This window comes from Strix aluco, chromosome 1, assembly GCF_031877795.1.
Source record: "Strix aluco isolate bStrAlu1 chromosome 1, bStrAlu1.hap1, whole genome shotgun sequence".
NCBI lineage: Eukaryota > Metazoa > Chordata > Aves > Strigiformes > Strigidae > Strix > Strix aluco.
The window spans coordinates 12,393,758-12,418,468 of record NC_133931.1 but is presented as its reverse complement, the minus strand read 5'-3'; the positions used below and the strand labels follow the sequence as shown (position 1 = coordinate 12,418,468).

The window sequence follows — 24,711 nt, the reverse complement described above, 5'->3', positions numbered from 1 at the left end:
AGCACATTCTTAAACCACTCCAGCTAGATCTACAAGAGCCATGGGGCCAAGCACAGCCGCCGCAGTGAGAGCATCATGTTGTTCAATGTATGGTTTCACTAAGCCAACGGGATGCCACGCCTGCGCTTCCCTGCTCAAGTGAGCGCTTTGACGGTGCTAAACAAGCTCTTTTCTCGCTGAATAGAGCCCAGAGTGCTTTCACCAATGTTCCAGAGCTAAACTGTTCCTTCCTACCTAGGTGTTGTCAGCTTTAATATGTTTTAGGCAGTGCCAGAATAGACAAGGTCATTCAGAAATATCTACTACCAGATTTCAGCTCTCTGATTATCACCATGCAGTGCCCATTCAGAGTGATATTAAACAGAGCAAATCAACAAGTAATTACATGGATCGAAAGGTAGCAACAACTGCCGTGTGCACACTGTTGGTATGAGGAGGTGAGGACTGCCACAACAAAAGGAACACAAACCTTCCAGCTAGGGATCTTAGATGATGGTAACATGCCTGGCCCAATGGTGTAATAATGAACGTAGTCTGGAAGGAGGGCTGAGGGAGCCCGAGTCCACGCGCGGGAGACAGGCGGGAAATGAGGGAAAGGACCTGCACCAACTGAAGCTACGGATGGGTCACTTGATAAACTACAGTGATAAAACCCATTAGACAACTGGAAACGAAACAAATAAACAAACAAAAACAGAGAAATTAATATAAACAGAATGAATATGAAAATATACTGCGACTCTGATGTTCTGGGGAGAAAACTTCTGTATCTTAAAACAAAAGAAAAAAATCTTAGCTTTGCTGCAAATAAACAACAGAAAATTGATACAATGCTTGGTTCAGAAGTGAGATTGCTTGAAAGTTGTTATTTGGTATAACAAATTTCAGACATCAATCTAGCAGTCATGGTCTCCAGGCTGAGTAGCTTTGCCTTCTGTCCATGAAAGCAGCACACTGTGAAAAAGCCTTTGCAATTTAGGTACCCTGCAGACTGCAGACATAGAAACAAAACATTTCCAATACTGGAAGCATCTGCATTGGTGGCGTTTATTCTATGTAGCTGGACAGAGAGGAAAAGCATACAGCCTTTGAACATGACGTGTTCTGGCTGTGTGATGATATGGAAGAAAAAAAAAAGAAAAAACCAACAGCAAGGATTTACCAGATGAGAATGGAGACTGCTATCACTTCCTCCCCTGATTCAAACTGTATCCCCTGTAATTTATTACAACCGTGTGTGTTTTGTTTTCCTTTTTGTTTTGGTCAAAAACAAACCCCAATTGCTCAGTTTAATGTGTGCTACCTAATGGGAAAGAACAGCACAACCTGGGCAAGATGCTCTTTGTCAGGCAACCAGCTGGATTTGGGTAGTGTTCCACAATCTTTTTAAGTAGAAAAGGTGGACAAGGAGCTTTTCTTAGAAAAGTACCTTTGTAAAATGCCCAATTTGTAGCTTCCCCCTAGCAGCTACTTTAAAGGCAAGTGTTGCTGTGGCTTATTCAAACAGATTCATTTCTACGGGAGCATGCAACAGTTCCTATTCTCATCTTCACAGAGTGGAATCCTGGCTGCGTCCCATGCACGGTGTTTTTTTGTCCAAATGTTGCTGGGTTTGGATAACGAGCTATTAGGTTTGTATGTCTTTTAGATGAAGTTTTTCACCTTATCTGTGGAGGCCCAAGCCCCCATGGTGGAGCCTGAGCTGACTGAGGTGGGGGAACTGCACTCGCTCACTGACTGGCAGGTTTCAGAGGCTTCTGAAGAGGCAGAGCTGGACGAATTCTGCAGCGTAAAACAGCACCGCAACGCAGGGAAAGGATACACAAGCCATCAAAAAAGAAAAAAAACACAAACAAAAAAAAAAGACAAAAAGCACGTACACAGAGACACACACAGGAGAGAGGGAAGGATGAGAGAAGCAAAGGGTTAGGGTTTTAAAAATCAATTAGAAACTGCTCAAAACCATTGCTAATGTTCAGGAAATCTATGAGAAACAAAATAAGCCATTTGCTTAATGCGAGAACTTGCCACACTGCTTTAGAATGAGGGAATCGAGGCAGCGATCTCAACTCCTCATTGCAATTTCAGCATCTCAATTCTGTTAGCTGTCTCAGAGCAAGCAGCTGAGGGAGCTGGGGGCACCTACAGTCCAAACATGCAATATACTGAGACAACTGATTTATACAGAAAAGCAGATCATCAGTACTTCAAAGACACAAAGTTTAGATTTAAAACATGGAGCAGCAAACGTCACTTACATTCACAAGTTCTCGGATATTCTTATCTGCAAAAGTGCTTGTGAAAAGCTCATCTGAGTTCAAATATTATGGAACAGAGAAATAAGTGATACTTACCAAAACTGGAGGTTTCCAAAGTGCATTATCTGTATGCATGTGCCTCTGTGGGTAGTATGCATACACCAAAAACACTCTGAGTCAAACTTTTCTGCCCAGCAGCCAATATGAAGGTACATGTACTCTGCTGAGCGCATAAGTGGTGGCATGTGCTTGCCACCTGCTTTCTCTTAACAGCAGAGAGAGAAATATCAGGGGCTTGGATGGAGAGCGAAGGAAAATGCAAGACATAGAGTGTTCATCAAAAACCTTAAACGTTTTACTCCTAGCTAGGAACTTCCAATTTCCAGTGCACGCGCTTATGTTACATTTGCTGCTGTAAGGCCTCTACAACAGCATCTAACTCACCTACAGGCAGGCCAAGGTGAATAACCACATGGACCATTTTACCAACTAGAGTGCTCTAACACATTTCCCCCTTGAAAGCGGCATCCCCCTCAGTAGGGGTGTGCGTGCAGCTCCAACCAAGAGCTTCGAAATAGTCAAGAATACTTGCAAAGTTGTCAGAACAGTACTGAGCTCTATTTACTGCCAGGAAATTCAACACTAGCAAGACTAATTCATCATTTGGTAGTCCAAGACCTGTGAAGCAAGTCTATCTAAGGATATTCCTGGCATTTTATTTTATGACAGCAGAGAGAATGCACTCTTGTATCGAGTTTGTGTGTCAAAGCCTCAGATTTCAAGGAATGGCATTTTGAAGAGAAAGGGAAATCTCATCTGAAATAAAATTTCAGCAGTTAACCCTAGATGAGATCTTGGGGTGGGTTTTCAATAAAAGATAGCTGGATAAGAGGCACTGTAGAGAAGTAATTACTGTTAACACCCAGAAGTTGTCTCACTGGTCACCAGAAGCTACATATAAGGAATGTACAGCTAATTGCCTAGGTAAAAGGAGATGTCTGTCTCCTGAGACGGAATCATCATAAAGATTTTGGTGAAGACTACTGGGGCTGTTGAAAAAACAATACAGTATCAGCATCTTAAGCTTATCAGCAAACTGTGTATTTAAGTGAAACTTTGCAAAGGCTGTTAAAAAAATTTAAAGATCATGTAATGTGGTGGGTTATTTTATAGAAATAACACATATCCCATCTTATGCTGACATTAGATCAGATCTGCGGGTGACCTGTCAAATTTGTTTAGGGTACAAGTAAGCTCAGCTAACAAGGCTCGTATTCAAAGTGCAGTAAGAGTTGAGGTGAATGTAAGATCAGAAGAAACTACAACAAATGACATGTAGCTGGTAAGGAGAGAAGTGAAAAGTATGCAGTGGGGTACCCAATGATGCAGTGGCTTCATGTCTTGTGGAACTTGTCACATTCTTGATTTAATGCAACTCCTTTCACAGGAGAAAAAACTCTAAAAATAAGAACATTGACAAACATGGGCTGCAGTTGACTCTGCCATCAGACATAACTACAGTACACTAAATGGAGATGAGGCCTATTGCTTCTATCTGTAGAGAAAAATACATTATAGAAAATTAGCTTTTACACTAAAACTCCAGAGTTCTGCCTAACATTCCAGGTAGCTCAGTAAAGGAAACTGAGAAGTCCCATGAGAACACTCACACTAGTATTACACTTTGGCCAGGAAAAAAGAGAGAAAAACGTAATTTCAGAAAATGCTTCCTGAAACCTCAGGCTTATGGCCTGAAAGATGTTCCTGGCTCTGCATACTCTGCACGTGGCAGGACAGACAGTGAAGGGTCTGAGTTCCAAATATAGTATCATGCCACCCTGTTCTCTGCAGATGCCTTAATGATAACAAGTGAGAATTTGGAGTTTACATCTGATACGACTATTCCTGATTACAAGCCAGAAACTTCATGAGATTATGTCAAGTAATGGTAGAAATGGGTCATAAATGAGGTTTATTAGCAACAAAGCTGCATGTAGCAAACAGATGGAAAAAGGCCAAAATGCAAGTTCTGAAGATGCAAAGAACTACTCAATTTACTTCAGGTATGGGGGAAAAAGACTGCAAGTGGTTAACTTATTTTTGCAATAAAGTGACTCCAAGGTGAAAAGAGATGAAAGAAAGGACTCTCCCACTAACTCAGCATGGACATTTTCAGCAGGCAAAGCTAGACAAAGGATGAACCAAGATGCCATGGGGAAAACACCTTGGTAGTTGAAGAAAATGCAAGAGGTCGTGGTAGGGAAACAGGGTCTACTCCTCGTCTTGAGAAACTTGCATGGCACAGGGTAGGGGAGCCTCTGGTCTTGCTAAAAAAGGATTACAACAGTAAGAAAACAATAAGAGAGGGAGACAGAAGAATACTGAACTCCTGAAGGAAAAGCATAAAGAAAACATGGAGTGGCAACAGGTCAAAGGCTGCCTGGATCAGACTGCAGAAACAGTCTTGAATGCGTGGGTTGGACCTGGGTGTGGGAAGCACAGACCACCCTTCATTTCTAAGCAGAAAGTACACGAGGGGCTGAAAACAGAAACTGCACAGTTACTGCTTGGGCAAAAAGTCTCCAAAGTTTTGAGTGCTTGTTCTAGATGCACACCCACTGGCACACGCACACCTGGGAGCACAGGCACAGGCAAACACTGGGCGGAGCAATTTCTACTTCACATCCCATGGAGTGAGAAATTTGACTATAGGATTTTTTCAACTTATTTTAGTAAACTCCTTTTTCAAATGATTGTTTAGTTTGAATAATTCTTAAAATAAATTCTTTCATTTTAGCTATCTTAACCCTGGGACATTTTTTTTTCCCCATAACTGCGATAACGGTGGTTCTGCTCTGATCTCAAACCACCTCTTCTGAGAAAAACCTTAAAGTTAACAGTATCAGCAGAAATCTAAAACCATGCTCTGCACAGTAACAACCAGTTCCTCAAATGTACATTATACATATGCAGCTTGGTATCCAGTCTGTCTCTCAGACATTGTGCCATGGCTTGTTATTGGACAGTGTCCCACTGCTTGGTGTGGTATGTATGAATTCCAGAAAGGATATAAAAAAACCCTGTAATTTGGGCTACTGGACTGTATGATCATATTTTCCATCTGTTGTCCTACTAACCTATAAAATGACTGCAGTTATCGTGGAGCACTTGCACGCTTTGCTATGTTTTCCATTCAAATATAATATTGCTTTCTTAAACGCTTCCCTTCTTCAACTACTAGACAGAGCTTCCTGGGCAAGGGCTTCCCAGGAGACCAAATCCTAATGAAGAGCTTCGTCCACTGTCCCTCCACAGTCAGCGGAAGATGTCTCAGTTGCCTTTCAAAAAGCTTTGGATAGTGACTCAAGGTCACCTCCTCGATTTGTCTCACTTCCAGGAACATGCCTCTACTGTCCCCTCTTTTCTAGTCAGGGACAAACTGTTGGGAAACTTAACTTAAAAAAGGAAGTTTAGGAGAAACAAATACTTGCTGATAAATTACAGATGCATTTCAGTTATTTTGGGGTTTTTTGGTTTTGTTTTTTTTTAAGGTCTCATGTGAAATAATTTCTTAATTTACGTGGAAAACTGAATAGTTGTAACAACGTATTTCCCCTATTAACTTCAACCTACGTCAAGCAATGGAGTCTCCTCAAAAGCAGAATCTTTCCAGCTTGCTAATCCGTACACGCGGAAGGAAGTTCACATTCAGTTTCCCTCTACTTCACTGTTTAGGGAAAGCGATTTCCAGAATACTCTAACAATAAAGACTTAGTCCTCCGCTGTTTGACAGCACATCAACAGTTTTTTTCTCTTCTTCATCTGCTTCTTTCTCTCCCCCTGCTTTCATCCCCATGAAATCATAAGCAGCCTCTAAAATCCAACTGTATAATTGCTTCCCCCATGCGTGTTCACTCCAAGTCCACTGGCTCCTTCTATTATCCTCCTAAATCAAACTGTACTAAATCAAATAACTGTACTACTACCATATTACTTCATCACAGATACTCCCAGATCACAGTTTGCCTACTACATAGGGCAACATGTGGGTTTAGCAGCACCAGCTACATTCAGTGTCCATCCAAGAGCTACTCTGTGCTCCCCAGGTGTGTCAGAAGGGCTTTACATGGTGTCAGTACATGCCATGGACAACGCTGACCATGGCTCACCTCAAATCTGGCATTTAAAGGAACTGTTCTGCTCCAGAAAGCGACCTGTGATGCTTTTCCAGCTGATGTTCAGCTATACGCAAACGTACTTTCTTAATTAAGATTAAAGCATTTTACAGTGACCTTTCCACATGTAGAGCTATCTGTTACAGACTAACGCTTTTACTCCCAGTGATGTTAACAGCAACGCTGCAGAAAAGAGATCACACTAAGCCAGTGTAAAGGCAGAGTCTGGTTTTATAATTGCTCCTTTTCCTATTTTCTATGCAGAGTGTGATAACTGTAAAGACTTATTCCTCAAACTATAGGCTGAAAAGCAGTCTTCATTTTGCCAGTCATCTCTCCTCTGGTATAGTCTGTATCTTGTTTAAGTCTCTACTAATTCCTTGTTTGAGATATTTTTTTCCCCATCTGTGATTTTGAATAAATTCAGTTTAATTTTCAGTGACGCTTGTCTAAAATCTACGTGAGAGCATAAAAGCTTCACATAGCTCATATATTCTCACTCCAATAATATGGGGATTTTATGTAGCCCCCTTCTATTTATTTTTTTTAATCCATTACTAAAAGAAAATGGGCTTTGTTGCCCCAGTAGGTCTCACAGCATGTAGCTAGCAAACATCAGCTAAATATCCACCTGCGCAAGATATACAGCTTTTAATTTCCTTTGTTGATTCCAGAGCTTGCTTTTCTGCTTTCTCAGTGTCACTACTAGAAACAATGACATCAGTGTTTTAGAAACAGCAGCCCATATTGCTGCTCCTCCCCACCCACCACCAAGCCTCAAAAGCACAATACCACAAGGAAGATCTGTCAGTTGGTTAGAGACACACAACACAAAATAACGCTGTAAATTGAACAGCTTCTTGGTAAGCTCACGATCACAATTATCTGTCAGCACAACACACACGATTTACTTAGTGCTGAACATACAAAGCAAGACACTTAAGCAAAGGTGAAGCGGCCAGGCAATGATCTGTTACCTTTTCCTCTGTGTAAAGGTATACAGAGACATACAGAGCACATACCTATTTGTTATACCAACACACTACACTTGTCAGGTCAAGACCACACTGCTGCAGCCTTCTACAGCTCATGAATAGCTCAAGGGATGCTTGGATCAGTTTGCAACTTTATGGACAGTTTCTAAAATGAAGTGAAAGCATACGAACCTAGCTGGTGTAAATCAGCATGACTCCCATCAACTTTCAGGATGCTCTGCCAGCTGATACCAGCCTAAGTTCTCTCCCCTGCTTAACAGGGGAACTTGCAAAGAGAGGTGTTGGGGTTTTCCCATGCTAAGGGCAATTGCAAAGTTACATCGTCATCTGCAAACATAGCATCATCATGTAGATTACTGCCCTTTTATGAAAGTGCAGTGGATACTATGAAATCGAAAGATGATGCTAGCATGTATAACTGATGCATGTATCTTAAAAGCAACTTCCTTACCTTGTTACTATTCCAGTTTACTTTGTTACTGTTAATTTACTTTTTGCATTTCACTTAGATTAGCCATAGCCAATCAAAACAAAACATTCATTTTATTAGTGAGTTCAAAGTTCTTTAGGATGTCATCTATAAAAATACGCTGATGTGTCCAGACTTGGGACAGTGCAGAAGATGTATTCATTTGAAAAGAAAGCATTTCTATTAAAATGAAAGAGGTAAATATATTTAAAAACGGTTCAACTTCCCTTGAGAACATGTTCCAAGCCTAAATGAACCAGTGTTGTTTTGGATGATACCCTAAAAATCTCACTAAGGTTACTACCTACTAAATGTTCTGCAAAAAGTAAGGGTCAGTGTGCTGTCAAAGGTGGTCTAGGAGTAGCTTAAGTGTGCAGGTGACACTTGGTAACTGCTAACACTGAAATTGTTGGCTGCTTGCTGACTGTAAGGATTAAAACCATCTACTCCCCAGCCATGCCTACAAAACCATCTACTCCCCAACACATGAAAAGGAGTGCAACTACATTTATTAAACTAAAGGACAATCTTCTCCAGCGACCTCAGGGTGTATTAAAAATGAGTGATACTCAACAACAGGATATTAGGTCCATTTCTGATTGGAACTAAGATTTACAATGGGATTTATAATGTGAGATGGCAGTTCAGCCTTGTTTAAAAAATACCGCAGTTGCTGTGTGGTTTGTTATAAAAAAAAAACAAAACAGAAAAAAGAATTCAGGTGCTGGAAGATACCATGGAGGCACGCAAAGCTCTGCCTGCAGGTGGCCAGTTAGTTTTTATAGGAATGATGCCATGAACAAACACAGCAGCAACTTTCTTCAGCAGACCAAAAAATGCTCTGGAAAAGTTTTTATTATATTTATAGTGAAATTCTCTTAGTTTGACTGGGTTCAGGACATTATCATATATAACTACACAAATGCTCATTTCTTATGAATTCCATAAAGAATTAAAAATACCTCTCATTTTCATGCAGAAATCTTATTTCTGCAAGGTGCTCAGTGGATAGTCAAAAAGAGCAAGCCTATCCACAGAAAGAGATGTCATAAAACCCAGCAAAACAATTTCATGTGATACTGCTAATGGCATTTTGAGTATTCCAGGCCCTTTGCAGGGGAGGAATAAAAGTAGTCTCTCTGATGCTGAAGCCACCAGTATCAATATTAAAGCTGTCAGAAAGCTGTTCTGGCACTGATATTTGTCCATTAAACAGTAAACAGCCACCAGATATTAACAACTTGCAATCTGTGCAGGATATTAATTGGTAACTTCAGTGGGCAAAGTGAATATTACTCCCTCCTGTAAGGTGGGACTTCTTGCTCTTTCTCATCAGTATGTATCTGAAAGTTTGGCATCTAGGTTCCCTCCAGGGCTAGGGTGAAAACCAAATCCCCTGACAGCGACTGATCCCTTACTTCAGTGCTAACTGCAAAAGCAGCATAAATCACTCCAGCTAGAGGCCCAGCTTTTAGATGGATGAAGTGCAGTAAGACAAACCTTACCCTCAGTGTTTAACCTGACTCCAAGGTACCCCAAAACCACACCAGATCCTTTTTGTGAAAGGTGAGCCAAGTTACAGAGTCCAGCTCACGCTCAGGTTTTTGTTCTCATGCTTCCACGTACCTGGTTAGGTGCTTCTGGTGGCATGGGGGATGGCGATTTGGACTGGAAAGCATCCTGGGACATGAATCCAGAATCATGGGAGGACACACTGGACAGCCTCATGGGTGCCTGCTGAGGCAGATTGGAGCTGCGATAGCGATAGTGTGAACTAGGTGAGTGCGAGTGCGAGCCACTGGACCGGGAATCACTACTGTTAACGCTGTTCAGACTGCTGTGAGAGACAAAAGGAACAAAGAAAGGAAAGGGGAGAGGAAAAGACACAAGGGTGGGGTGGGGAGAGACCCATATACAGTACAATTAACATTCCACATGTCTCTAGCAACAGGCAGCATAAACCGGAAAAGAAAAAATGTTGACAAATTAAATATATATATATGCACATATATATCAGTAAAGAACCATAAGCAGCTGCAGTATCCCTTGCGACCAGAGAGAAAATGGCGTTTTACCTTGAATTTCACTCATATGATCAAATTATGTAACCACTCAAAGTTCAAAGTCAGGTTAGGGACGAAGGGATTGCTGCATGCCCTCTCTAGGATTTGCACAGCACTTGCACAGAAAATGCCTGCTGACAACTCTCTCCTATTCCTGACTTACACCTTGTTGTTCTTGCACCATGGCCCAAATTTTCAGTGGGATCTCTAGCAGGGGGTTCAAAGGCATCACAGCTCATCTAAAAGTCTGTCTCTAGGCATGCCATTGCAGTCAGTCAGCAGGCCAACTTGTGAGACTTTTGAAAGCATCACCAAACTCCATGCTTCAGAGTACCTGGGACAAGTTTCGCTCACATATGAAGGCTTTCTACCAGAAAAAAAGCATGTGATGGCATAGTGAGTGAAGTAAAGCCTCTGGGTATGCAGCTTCAGTTACTAAGAAAGACGATCAGAGAATTAAATATTCCTAATTAATATCCATGAAAAAAAAATTTGATTTTTCAAAAAAAGAGATTGATTTTTAACCTCCAGTATCCATGAATGACAGCAGCGACATGCCAGCCACAATGTGGGAGCCTTTGAAGTTTCCTGCTGGGGTGGCTGAGCAGGACTAGCAGGATGCATCAATCTAAAGGCAGCCTCCTACCTTCGTTGGCAGGAGCCCATTAACTAGCTGAAGGGATGGCTCTAAAGGATATATGGATGAGGACTACACCTCCTGCTCACAGATTCCATGTAACACATGAGATGTACAAGCCAGCTTGGAGCAGGGTAAGAGGAGCTCTGCCTTATTTTACCCATACTCAATAGTCTGTTGTCATACAGGTATCCCACACAAAAAGACGAGGCTGATTAGGAACACATGATGGATTTTTTGGGGGTTTTTTGCCATTTTCTTTTACAGCTTCAGGATATTGCATCTTTAAGCCTGTGCTCATTGCTCTAATTATGCATGTTTTCACATATATATATAAAAGTACTGAAGTTTTTTTTATATATATCTGCATGCAGAGACAAGTAGGTACATAGAAGAAGTCACGTTCACTTGCTCTGACATGCTATAGGTAACTTTGCTCATACACAGGGAACCTGTAGTACATTATTCATAAAGCAAACTAAAAGGTAATCATTCGAGAGCAGCTAGAAAGGTGTTGAGCAGAATACACAATAGATATTTTCCTTTTCAGTAAAAGGAAAGAGTAAATGTAGACATCAGGGTATGGGGGCAACATGCTAATAAACTGTTTTATGAGAGAAAACAGTTTTTATGGAGAAAGCATAGACAGAATCCAGTGTTTCAACATATTTCAGGACAGCATTAGACAGCATTAAACAGTCAAAAAATCTTGTATCAAAAAAGCATTTCCATCTACCAGACTGATAGGGCAATTGCCAAGGATGTTTTTCCTTTTCAAACAGTTTAACTTACTGATTAGTAACGACTACTTAGAATAATCTAAAAAGTCATCACATGAAAACCAGGAAATTATGAATGAACAATCTCAGAGCTCAGATCAGTACAGTCTGCTCTTTGATCTGAAATGGATTCAAGAGAACTGAATCAAAAGCACCTTCAAGTTGTTTTGAGTTCCAAAGCTGTTCAGTCATTCCCATCCTTTTTAATATTCCCAGTCACACACTTAAACGGATAAAGACCACGAGGGATTGATTTCATTAACAGTTGTTATTTAAGATTTAAGTATGCATACAAATCCATAAGACAATCTGAACTTGCCTCCCTTTGCCCCCGAACAGGTTAAAATTAAATATTACCAGTCTACTTACCTGCAAACACTAGATTTTCTGGACATGGTAGTACTGGGAGAGGATGGAGGAGTCTGATAAGACCAGCTGTAATCAGAACCTTTCAAATCTAAAATTACCTGATGAAAGATAATCAATAGCATCAAGGACGTGGAAAAAAAATTTTCCCCCTATTAACAGAAAGCATCCGCTGTCATACAACATTCATCACCACTACAAACTTTCAGTGCCAACTGACCCAGCTTCAGTTCTCTTCCAGAATTACACTGTGCATATTACACAGGAGAGTCAGCTTCATCCTTGGCTTTCCAGGAGCTACCATAGTTCAACACTAGGGCTGCTATCACAGAAGGAAAGTTCAGATTTGAATGGAAAAGTTTTTAAAAAGTAAACTGGAGATTTATTTTATGTATGCTGTAAAGCTGTTTTGTTTTGTTTTCCTTTAAAAAACTATTACAGCCTTACAGTTTAAAAACTGTTGTATTTCAAAAACTTAATCGAAGATCCAATATTTAACCACAGGAAAGCTTCCCTCCTTTACATTTCTATGTCAACGATAAGGTAATTAAGGTATTACAAGAAAACTGAGTTCACACAGCAGGGTTGGGAAAAAAGGTCCTATTTGGAGTGATTTAATGATACACATTTTCCTACACATTTTAAAGACAGCATGGAAAAATGCTCAAATGTTAGACTCTGTCAAGCTATCTAATCCCAGCAATCTTGTGACCACATAAAGACCAGGGGTGCTGAAATGTAGGGTGAGGAGATGATGCTCATTCCTTATGTACTCTCAGCACAAATTGGGCATCTTCATATACTTCAGAGTGCTACTTCACACTGGTCTCACCAGATACTTCAGGAGCACTCAGCTGGTACTTCAAAATCAATTTCTTTAAAATGCTTATGTTAAAAATGACCTTGCTGCAGTGACGCATCCACAAAGCATAACACTAAGCCACTAAATGCTAGGAGGCAATATTCCTCGTGACACAAAAGGAAAACTGGTACAAGCTACGGATAAAAATGTTTTCCAGGTAACAAGAGCTAACCTGTTCACTTGAAGATGGCAATTTGTGTGGATCCATGGTAAGACTTTTCAGGTCATCTGATATGGTTTGTAAATGGGTTATTTCTCCCAGCATTGATATTTCTTCTTCCTGAAAAGACAAAAGAACAAGGCTAATCACAGCCTTGGTTTTAAAAATCAGACCCATAACACAACACATTATCTTTTTCTTTTTGCTGATGACTGTGGGAATGGTCAATGGAGCTGCTTTTTCTTTGCCCATTAAGCAGTCATGTCTTATGAAAGAGGGTTGAAAAATTAATTTAGAGTTTTATAACTACTTTAAGATTGCTCTAAGTTCTGAGGCCCAGAAATCTTTTCTCTCATCAATGAGATAAGTAAGTCTCAGCCTTCTTTTTGTGACATCTTCAGAAAAAGAGTGTAGTTTTTGTTGCATTTGGAAAAGATTTAACTCTTCTATGTATACTCACTAAGGTACCCTAAGGATTTTAATCTTGAACATAAACAGGGGTTAAACTCATAGTTTTTGCTAGTTTTTGGAAACTTCTGAGATAAAGGCACTATACAGGGACAAAGCATTAATATATCTATGATTAATTCTGGCTCAAGTTAGATTAACAGCTAACTCAAAATGATTTCCGCACTGTAAGTTACCATAGTAATCCCTTAGCTACCATGGTAATTTCATCCAGGTCCTCGGAGTCTGGAATTCACCTCCTCCTGCTCAGCCATCACCTCCCTACTTCTCTAACCATGTTTTTTTGTTGAGACTGATGCTCTTTGTAAACAAGCATTGTGGAGACCCTTCAGAAACGCATCATGCTTGCACAAAGCCACAAACGATTCATCGCTGGGCTTCAGACAACCCGAGAAGATGAAAACATACTCAAACCTTTTCAATGAACTGAAAAAGCTGTCATGTAGGAGGAAAAGAGCTGCCAGAAAACTGCATGGAAGCAGCCTGCAATCTGTCAGATAATGTCATCATATACACAGGGGAGGTCTTGAAACATTTATCAGACCTAGCACTGGAGTAGAAGTAAGGATGATTTATATTAAAATGTGATGTTAAGAAAAAAAGCAGTGGAAAAAACTGCATTAGCAATGTCTCAGGTCGGTAGGCATAGGGAACTCAAGCCCACTTAAGTCTTTGCACCCATTGTTTCCCCATTAGTTATCTTGAAAGCATTCAGTGTCTTCAGTCCCTGAATTACTCCAAATGCCTACAAGAAATGTCCCAACTCTTCCTAGGGAGAGATGTAGGTTGAATTTTGGCTCTGGAATTTCATTCCTAAGACATAATGAGCTACTCTTTTTAAAGGCTTTTGGCCACTTATGTAATTTGTGAATTTTACCCACTTAAAAGGGAGAGCTCTTACTATCACGGGCCGCAGCATCGAGATGAAAGTACAGAATCGACCACGCTCCTCAATCAGAGCTTTTCTGACAGCTTGCTTCTCGGTTTCTTCAAGCAGCAGGTACTTATCATTGACATCTTGTAAAGCACTATCCAACTGGGGCTGAATGTCACCCCGTCCTGTATGCAGGAAACAATCAAGAGTACATTTTGTGAAAACTGTTGACATCCATAAAGGAAGACCTTATTTTCAGCCAGCACTGCTACCGGATTGTGCTTTTGCAATCAAGTCTCAACCAGCATTTTCCCTTAATTCAAATTAGTAAGGGTTTTTCTCCCAAATAAATCAAGCATTTTGTAGCATTTATTTTTTCCCCCTTTTGCACAGAATAGAAATCCAGCTCCATTCAAAAAGTTTCAACAAGCCAAAGACAGCATTTCACATAAGAACTTTCTCAAAGTGTTAGCTGTAGAAACCCTTCACATCATCCTTGCTGAAAATCAACATCTTACTAACTGGGAGAGTATTAATCACTAACCCCAGGTATATTCCTCTTCCTTCCTGCTTTTGTGCTTGGCAAGGTCCTAATGACAACTTTGTGGAGTCACTAAATGAGGGAATGAATCTGCTATATGAGATGGTATTAAGGACATGTTACTGACCATTGGACCACTGCATTCAAGTACTCTACACAAGCAACAGCTAAAACAGTTTTCTTTGCTTCCAATCCAAAACAATCTATCAACATCCTAAATACATACTAATGTCCAGTATATGTCTATGGAAATAAAAAAAAAAAATCCAGTATTTTGCAATCAAAAAGCTTCACTGTGTTAATTATAGTAAACTCATAATACCAAAACTTTCTGTGACAGTTAAGTACCTTATTCTGCAACAACTGCTTACTCTGCATCATGCCAAAAATTTATTCTTCTAGGAACGAAGAGCTGCTGCATTAGCCATAGTATTACTGAGCCAATTGCAAATGTTTTCACGCAGCTTATACCCCTAAATATTTTAAAAAACCTCAGTTATGTAGATTTGTCTTAAGCCTCCCAGAAACACCATCACATGCAAATTAGGTATCCAGGTACACATCCATGCTGCTGTTGCTAAATACCAGGAAGGTAACATTGAAAAATGGTGGGTGAGTTACAATTTGCTACCCAAAATCAATTTTTATGGACAATAACCTTTCTGCATGGAGGATTTAAAGCTATGAGCAAGAGGAAGAAAAAAAGTCTCTTTATGTGTGTAGTACACAATGCAGATGACTGAAGGTCAAGGTTACAAAGGAAAACTTTTGCCTTATTATCATATATATTTCTTCAACACTCCAGAGTGAGGTGAAGTCATCAGCTCCTCTGCACCGATACACAGCCAGAGCCGCGGGAAAGAGAGTAGTGATGGAAGCAAAAAGAATCACACTGGCTTAGTGGCATTACAGACTGGATATATCCAAATCTCCTCTGTAAAGAGTTAAGACATAGTCCAGATAAAACTGCACAGATACCCACAAGCAGAGCTCTGCAATGGATCCTTGAAGAATCATGTACAGTGCAACACTGGCACAGCCACCGCCAAGGCCACCTGCGTACCAAGCTGCCAGCAGAAACACCCCACATCTGATCCTGTAGATCAGGCTGACTGGTGTAATGTGGTCATAAAACTGTTTTGGAAGTAAATAACTTTAACAACAACAGACTCTGAAAGTTGCAGTCACCTGCTTTCTCTCTCAAAATTAGCAGCTGCCAGAAACAAGTTATAGAGGAGTTTTGGATAACTCCCTGAAGGTCCTGTGCCTTCTTGTCTGTCATCCTTAGGAGACAAACTGGGCCATTCTGCTTGAAGACAGTTCTGTACATTTCAGGTCCTTCCCCATATTCTTCTTTGCTATTAGATGCAGCGATTAAGCATTATACTTCTCTGGAGTTGTTCTTTCAAACTCCTTATGACACTGCGACTTGCATTATCGCTCAGACCCCTTATTTTGAGAGCTGCCTGGAAATTACAACAGGTGAAATAATCTCCTGTTGTTCAAACCTAGATACTGGCTCACTACTGTGGATGTACCAAATGTCAAATACTTTAGTTGCAAACTAAATCACACACTCATTAGTTTAGCTCTGGAGAACTGCTGTAAACGTTCAGCTGCTCCACCATATGATAATGCCCTTAACACAGTAAATTCTTGTTAAATGCATCTGTCTATGCAGTGAGAAGATACACACTTAGAAAGCAACTGGACTCCACTGACAAAGTGGGTTCACTTACAGTAAATTTTGGTGATTTATGTGGACCTCACAGAGCACCACGTCTTGGACCAGAGCAAGAAGAGCACCCAAAACATGGGGCAAAAATAAACCTCATTTACACCTGTGTAACCCACTCAATTCAACAAAGTTATCAGCACAATGTTCAAGCTGTGTATTTTAACCCTTTGGCAAAAGCACATGTAAAACCAAATCACTCTCCAACATCCTCTGTACCTCTACAAAGTATCCATTTTATTCCATTAAGTGAGTTGGGACATTAACAGACCTACCATCCCCTCACTGCTACTTTCATGGACCCTTTTTTATGCTACGGCTTTTGGGCACCTCCACAGTCAGTGAAAACACACAAGCTGTCCGGGGTATAATTCAGAGCAGGAAACAAGCTTAGGTGAATCATTTAGATGAGGCTCTGAAGGCAGATGTTTACATGGCATGAATACAGCTCTCTCCTGATGTCTCCTTGCAACTCATCTTTTAGGAGCAGGAAAGCTTTATTAACATCCTTTGAAAGCTCCATAATGCAGACATCAATCTAATAAGTCTTCTGAAATCAGGCATAATTCTTCCCACGCCCTGAATCACCAGCTGCCTCCCATGGCACTCAGACAGCTCGGGAATTTGAGGGACAAGATCTTTGCCCAATTTAACCAGTTTCCTTTGCTAAGCAGAGCAGAGCATAGCCCCTCGACAGCACTCCTACACCTAGAAAACACTGAGGATGTGAGGGCCAGGTGCTGATCACTTCTGCTCCCACCCATCTTGGGTCTCTGCTAGTTTGAATCCACTACTTATCTCAGAAGGGAACAATGACCACTGGAGAGCAATGCAGGGCTTTTCCCCTTTGAATCACAAGGGGAAGGTCACTTGTCTATGGCATCCCCGACAACTGATTGCACTATTTTTCCTGTGGACATGAGGCATGCTTTCATAAGGAACATCAGCAACTGATTATTCTCTCCAGCCCACATTCTCTGGCCTTCAGGTTACCCATTTGGAAACACTTTCAAACCAACACAACTATGGTAATGACAGAAAATAGTTCCAGAACAGTCTCATCATGGAGGAGCTGTAAAAGTGCACCTGGAAGGACACTCCTACCCCAGCTGCAGACAGGTTTGACTGACCCACCAAAGCAATCAGCATTAGCAATTAGCATCAAATGTAGTCACAGGTCTCTGGTCTGCAACCAGCCAGAACCACATGAACATGATGTAGGGATGGTTCTGCAGAGCGTGTCCGGTTGCACTCCGAAGAACAAGTCAACAATCTTTAAACTGAGGAGAAATTCAAAACCAGCCTTTCTCAAAGTGGAACTTTGGTGTTGCAGGGAGGAGCAGAAATGCAAGACCAGAAGTTGTGGGCTGACTGCTCCAACAGCACCATGGTCTGACAGCCCGGGGACTTGCGGCTTGACACAGGCAAGTGGCAGCTAATGAACTGCAGAGAGCTGAACTGCTTCTCATCAATATTAACATGAATCCACTGCTACCTTCACGTTACCTTCAGAGCAGGTGCTTCACATCATTACCATGACATGCAAGAGCTTTAAAGGACCAACATGCATTAAAACCTCAGTTTTACAGTGTTTTGTGTGAATCCTGCCTGAAAGCCTCATGCAGCATCTTAAATAATGATCGTTTGAAAAGAACTTTAGTGAAGGAAATGTCTTAGGGAGAAGGAAAAAGGTAAATCTAATTTTCAACCCAATTTCATGCCTCTACTTTATAAGACAGCTTAAACTAGCAAAGCTGTCAGCAACAGCAAAGGAGAACAATGATTTTTAAATGCTCTCAGTGCAAGTCTGACTGCTAAAGTTAATGCTGTTCCTGACAAAGTAATATAGCAAATATTGGCAAAATTATTACTTTCCACATTCTCACTTAAAGAGTACTCCCTTGCACTTTTTTAGGTGTCTGCACAGAACTTGAATATCCAATATTGGACATTTTACAGAGTGGCAGAATTTACACTGTATGAGACAATGCTGAGTACACCTCTACTCATTCAAACCAAAGCAGGCTCTAAGTCATTCATTCCCAAATCACCTTCTTTACAAGAGCAGGCCTGCTTCAGCTGCCAGGATGAATAACCCCTCTAAGTCCTGCACAGTAAAGCCAACAAATAAACTCATATGGATCTAGGCTGAAAACAGAAGAATTCTGTCACTGTTTACGGAAAGGTGGAAAATCACATTGCTGGGGTTAACTTCAGACCCCTTCAGCAATCAAATCTGAGTCTTTCTGGTGGCTACCAGATCTGAATCAGCTGCTAATGTTCAAAAGTGCTACCTTGTGCCTTAAAAGAAAAGTTTCAGGTTACCAAAGGAAACTTCCAGATTGAATTACAAACCAGGAAAAACACAAAGTGTGGTTTCAAAAAAGCAGACAAGCAGCATGCATCAGTGCCCAGCTTCAGGAGCCCAGCTGAGGTCCCGATCTAATCAGTCCAAGCTTCTCCAAAGGGCAACACCTACATCATTACACCTACAAGTGGAGGTATGATTATTTCTCTCAAATTCAGAAACACCACGTTTCATTCACAAGAAGATCTCAAGGCAGCTACTTTAAATTTGCAATACAACTGAAACAACACTCCCAATTTAAGCAGATTTGTGATGTGATCAGGCAGCTGAAGAAGAGACAATTGTGATGCTGATTTCCACCCCTTCCCCATCATGAAGTTAAATACTGTGATTTCTTATCTATCAGTTAAAAAAGGTGCATGCGATTTTTCAGAAAAAAGGGGGACTTGGATCACAGGTTTACAAAGAACAACACTAAGGACTTTAAGCTCTAGACTTTAAAAGTCATATTAACAATAAGATATTCAATTATTTGAACATCACCTTGATGACGTGTCTATTCCATTTAACTTCTCTCCCAACTGTGACATATCAGTCCATGTTAATCCCTTTCTAAAATAAACCAGAGGTTTATCTACAATACTGATTTTCTTCTTTTACAGTGTTCCAATTAGATGCCAAAAGAAAATAAATCAAAAGATGGTTTGTTCGTTAAGATTAGGCAATATTTTAGTTTCATTAGAAATTAAAGTCTAGGCAGTTAGTGGAGACCAGACACCATAAAGAGGCCACAGCAAGGGCTACAATAAACCAGCCACCAGGGTTACAGCATGGCACAGACTTACCCAGAGCCTCAGCTGTCAGGCAGGTGCGCATGGTGAGAAATTGCAGGACACAAAATTGACACAGAAAGGAAAATAAAAAAAGTCAAACTGGTATTCCAGCATTCCTAGAGTTTAGACATTATCATCAGTGCCAAGACAAGAGAGCGAGCAGTTTGGACTAGACTATTTTGACTTCTTCCGTTGATGATAAAGACAAATGCATTAGTTTTGCTTCCTGATGAGCTGTTTCAAATTAAACTCCCGGTTATTTACCATACAGTTTTATTTTAAGAGACTTAATCCAGTTTAGGAACTTTGTTTAGCTTGCAGATTCGTAGGTGAGAACATGTTAACCTGTGCTTCAGAGAAAGTGCACAACACAGACAACTGTCAAACTCTGGTCAAACTGATGAAGTGGCACAAAGCTCATCCCCTCATGGGGAAGAGGGAACTCAAACTTGCAAAACTCCAGGCGGGTGCTGCATTAGTAACCACAGGGCTTTTTGATGTTCTCTACTGCAATTACATTAATAGATTGTTAATTAAATGAAAAACTAATTGCTGATGCAATGTGGAAGAACATCAAAAAGATTAACCATGATATGTGTATTTTAATTTAAAAACTTTATATATAAGGTTTTGCAATAAACTTGGCTCACTGTCAAAAAGAGGGGAACTATCAAGAGGCATTCAAAACTCAAGGAATGAAAATAAATCAAAGAAATATCTCTGGCCACTGATTTTGCAACGCCTTCACTGAATTTTTATGAAGTGGAGCTTACATTATAAGCTTGCGGGGGGGAGAAAAAAACGCAAATAAAAACCTGCAGGCACCTTGGCCTCATCCACACAGGATTTTCTCCCTGCAACTGACAAGGATAATTTGCTCATTAGCTTCCCTCCTTCTGAGCTGTACCATGCTGACTCCACAGCGAGTCCTGGCCCTCACTTCAGTCATCATGCCACAGCTGATCAATTCAGAGGAATAAGGCTATCTCCTGGCAGGGAAAGGCTCTGGCCGGGGGTCCTCCCTCCCCAGCCTGCCACTCCAGACAGGGCAAGTGCCAAGTATAGAAAGAGTGAAAAGTACTTGAATGAGAAGGTCTGCATTTGCTTTAAGAACTGAGATGTTCTTCAGTGATAACTACATTGAAGAGCTTTATGTTTTTCAGTTAAGAGTCACAGTGTTTGCACACTCATCCTTCAGAGGAGTATAACAATATTACAATTTTCTAAAACATAAACATGTCATCTTTGTTAACTGGGAGGAGGAGAAGAAAAAGCACTTTTGGCAGTATAACAGTAAATTAATAATCATGTTCTACTCTCAACTTCATTAAAAGTAAGAATACTTTACAAAACTGCTGCATACTCAAAAGTAGAGGTTGTGAGTTTGGATACTCAACTCAATGTTGATGGGACACAAGATGAAATGTTGTACTGAATGTTAAGGGCGCTCTGCAGAAACTTCTACAAACGGCTTAGAGATAAAACTCAGTTTTCACATTAACACATGTTATATTATTGGGAGCATTACATATAACTCCTTTTCACAAATCCACTTGATTTAAACATTTTCCTCAAAGCTCACACACAGTGTCACATGAAGAACCTGAAAATGAAACCTACCAGTCAGGTTACAGGCAGAAGGGAAACCTGTCTAGTTTATCATTAATAGCCAAGCTGAAATACAGAAAATAAAGCCAACATGCACTCCAGATTTTACATGTACATTCAGCTATATTTTAAGTGAGTCACTTGATGCTTTTTTTTAAAAACTAAGAATCATGCATTTTGTTAACCTTCCAAATTGGTTACATGCAGAGCCACAGCTGCTGTCTCTCCTCTGAATTCAATATAGCATCAACAGCTTCTAGCAGCTATGGATCCACTTACAAGGCCTTGACTCAGCAGAAACCTAAACATGGAATTTATTTTAAATATATGCATAATTATTCTGCTGATTCAGGTTAGCTGGGCTGACTTCTGATGTCCAATGTTTGTCTGAAAACAAAGAGCAATTTAGAAGATATATGCAGTTCCATGCACTATGTAGCTTCATCTGTTCAGACAAGAGCTAAGTTTCAATGCTGGGATGGGCAACATGCCCTACAGGCCTGTTCCCCTTGGGAACTAGGGCGTAAGGAAAAGGATGCACCTTGAAGATCACCACGACACCCCCAGGGACTGCATGGATCTGGGAGGTGCACCAAGATCATATTTAGAGTACATATAGTTAGACTTCATATGGATTTTTTTAATAGTCATAGACAACAAAAAGAATGAAAATTATCCCCATAAGGTCTTTTGAAATGCAAGACCTTCATTTACACAGACACTTGTCATTTTACCAGATACACTCTAGCAAACATCCAAAAAGGACCCCTAACACGTTTTTGTTTTGTTGGTGTTTTCCCCATCACTTCAAGCTCTGGTAACACCTTTATTGCAATTAACACACCTACTCTACAAACATAATTTCTAATAAATGCTCTTAAGTGCCTGGCCTGAACTTTCATCTTGGCCGCATGGAACCAGAACAAACAGACCATGCACAAGCCAGAGAACAGGCAAACCCCAGTGTATCAGCCCCTTAGCACTAAGGTGGGGTGCCCAACCTGTAGCACTGCTGCCAGGAGAAGCCACGCAGCCCATGGCCCTCTCTCCCAAACGTCCTTGGGATGCAGGCAAGGAGCAAGGAGCTGCTATGCATGCTGCAGCCATCGGCTACGAGAGGGAGCCTCTGCAGCCTGCTGCGGCAGGGAGAGAGGACACCACTGCCATGACACAAATGAGAAAAGTAGAGGGTTATATTTGAGTTCCTAGATCTGAAGCTGCCCAAAGCAGAAGAAAACCACTTTCCCATCCAGTCACAGCAGAGAAAGCTTGAAGGACATTTTTAGTAGCATGCACAGTATTTAAGCAAATCCAGAATTCAGCAAACATCTCACTTGCCCACAGATCATCATAAGGTTAATTCAAAAATATTCTTACAAGCGCTAGGAAGGGAATGAATTGGTTGTTTTAGAGTTCCCATAGGTGAGTCAGTAACTTTACAGAAAAATCAAAAGGACAGGTCCTGCTTGAGGAAGAACAGAACAAAAATAGTAAGTCTGAGCAACAGGGAAACAGGAGAGTTGAAGACACAGTAAGACATTCATGCACTCAGCCACATGCCTGCCAGGACAGTTTCATCCAAGAGTTGCCCTCCCATAGTTTAAACCTCATTTGTGACCTAAAGCAGAATCACTTCTGCAGCTTTTTCAATTTACAAATAAACCCCTTCTTGATTTTTTTTTCATCTCTCAGTGACAGCAAGAGCAACATACTTCACCATGTAGCACATTAAACAGATCTGTCAAGGTGGGCACATACAAAAGAGTTTTCATAACAACAGACCAATGCTTTATTCCTTCAAGGTAGGGATCAAAAAGGCAAAGAGGGGAAGAAGCATCTGCTACGTTTTCTATATTTAAATGCTGTAGATAACTTGCAAGAAGACAGGGTGAATTCCCTCCCACCTCCCACCCACTCGTGCTGGGAACCCACAGGGCCAGCAGCTCTGGGCATTCGTTCTCACATCCATGAGAGCCTCAGCACCTCACTACACCTCTCCTCCCCAGGAGCCGTGAGAACAACTCTCAGCTCCTCAAAAATACTGCAGCTCCTCCTTTCCCCTGTACTGGCTACCTGCCAGCCTCCGTTGCTCCCACCTTCCCCATACACGTCCCTCTGCAACCAGCTTTAACCCCACTGGATTTGTGCTCTGGACCCAAACGCCATGTGTGTGACAGCAGTTCTGAGGGATACAGCACAGAAATACAGCAGGTTCACTGACAACTCCAGAAGCATGTCATAACAGCAAAATTAATCAAGGAAATGACATTAAAAATAAAAAAAGTCTTCAATCATAGCATGGCTGTTATAAAAATGGTAGCAAAATGAGGCCTGTTCCACTCCCTGCTCGAAGATATTTAATCCTGAAGGAGGACAAGACACCAGTGTGCTGACCTTCGTCACTAGACATGGCACACTTTTGGGAGGGAGATAGGAACCCAGAAAATCCAAGGAGAAAGTCCACTTGCTTTAACCACTGCTGAAAGACACCTATGGTGGAGTCTGCAGTATGAGAACAGTGGGGTTTTTATCCAGAAGGCTTTATGTGCTTCTCTCTCCTCTTCCCACCTTACAGAAAATTCTGTCTCCTCCTCCAAGACTGCAGATTGATTTATTCAATACTCAGAAGCAGGATAAAAGAAAGATGGAGCCACATAGCTGTCAATTCACACAAACAGGTTCAAAAAATGGTTCCTTCTTCCCAGATCCGGACATGCTTTCCTCAGCTCTCACCTACCATGCATTGAGGGATTGTTTCTATCACACAGGGACAAGAAGCAATGAGACCAGAAAAGGGAGAAGAAAGGGAAGGAAACAGAGGGAATATCACAGACTCTCTAAAGCTGTTGATCTGAAGTCAGACAATTCATCACATGAAATGAGAAACATGTTTACACATCACCCAAAAATAAAATGTTATCACAAAAAAATCATGTCCTCCTGAAGATGACCATTCTGATTTAAAACACTAAACTTCTGCACAGACATACAGACACATAGCCTACTGAGTTAAGCTCCTTCTTGCTGGGTTCCATCTCTCCCTCCCTCATCCCTCATCTAAAGTCAGCTAAAATTCAAGAGCAGTTTCCCAGTCATGTGGCTTTCTACCAGAGTAATTATTGACTCACCTATTAGGAAGGACAGTTAGAGACAGCTCACCTGTTCTGGAGAACACTTACACAATTTAAAAAGTTCAAGAAACTCCCTGCCCCAGCATTTATTTTGCTTGTCCCTGGGCTCACAGTTTTTAGGCAGAAGGGGAAGCACAAGTTGCAACCTGCAGGCTGAGAGCTGCTCAAACCACACTTTCTACCCAGCTAGGAAGAGCCCAGTGCCGGGAAAGGGTACCAGAAAGTCTGCTTCTGTACAAGCTCCATATCATTCTTGCAAAGCTTGGTGGCGTTTGCACTTAGCCAAGTAAAACCCTTAGTGATGGCAATGCTGCAGCTATCAGTGATGCACGTTGCCATTAACATAATGATGAAACTCCTGTGACAAGATGGTGGTGGGAGAGCAACAGGAGCACGAGATTCAGCTGCTAAAAAAAGACAGATTGCCTTTGTGGAGAACTCCTTTTCTT

General features: G+C 41.0%; 1 protein-coding gene across 16 annotated transcripts in view; it reads right to left on the bottom strand.

The window, feature by feature from the left end:
• The window catches only part of MTSS1 (MTSS I-BAR domain containing 1), a 126,979-nt gene that overhangs the window by 6,630 nt on the left and 95,638 nt on the right, over positions 1-24,711 (bottom strand). For 2 of the 16 annotated variants that reach the window (XM_074843124.1, XM_074843212.1), the window contains exons 7-13: positions 19,536-19,547; positions 14,134-14,291; positions 12,777-12,884; positions 11,746-11,843; positions 9,524-9,734; positions 1,663-1,782; positions 470-664 (exon numbers count right to left, since the gene is read on the bottom strand). In XM_074843124.1, the coding sequence (XP_074699225.1) occupies positions 470-664; positions 1,663-1,782; positions 9,524-9,734; positions 11,746-11,843; positions 12,777-12,884; positions 14,134-14,291; positions 19,536-19,547 (902 nt within the window). The remainder of the gene's footprint in view (positions 1-469; positions 665-1,662; positions 1,783-9,523; positions 9,735-11,745; positions 11,844-12,776; positions 12,885-14,133; positions 14,292-19,535; positions 19,548-24,711) is intronic. The other 14 variants (XM_074843625.1, XM_074843712.1, XM_074843291.1 and 11 more) reach the window with 13 other exon arrangements.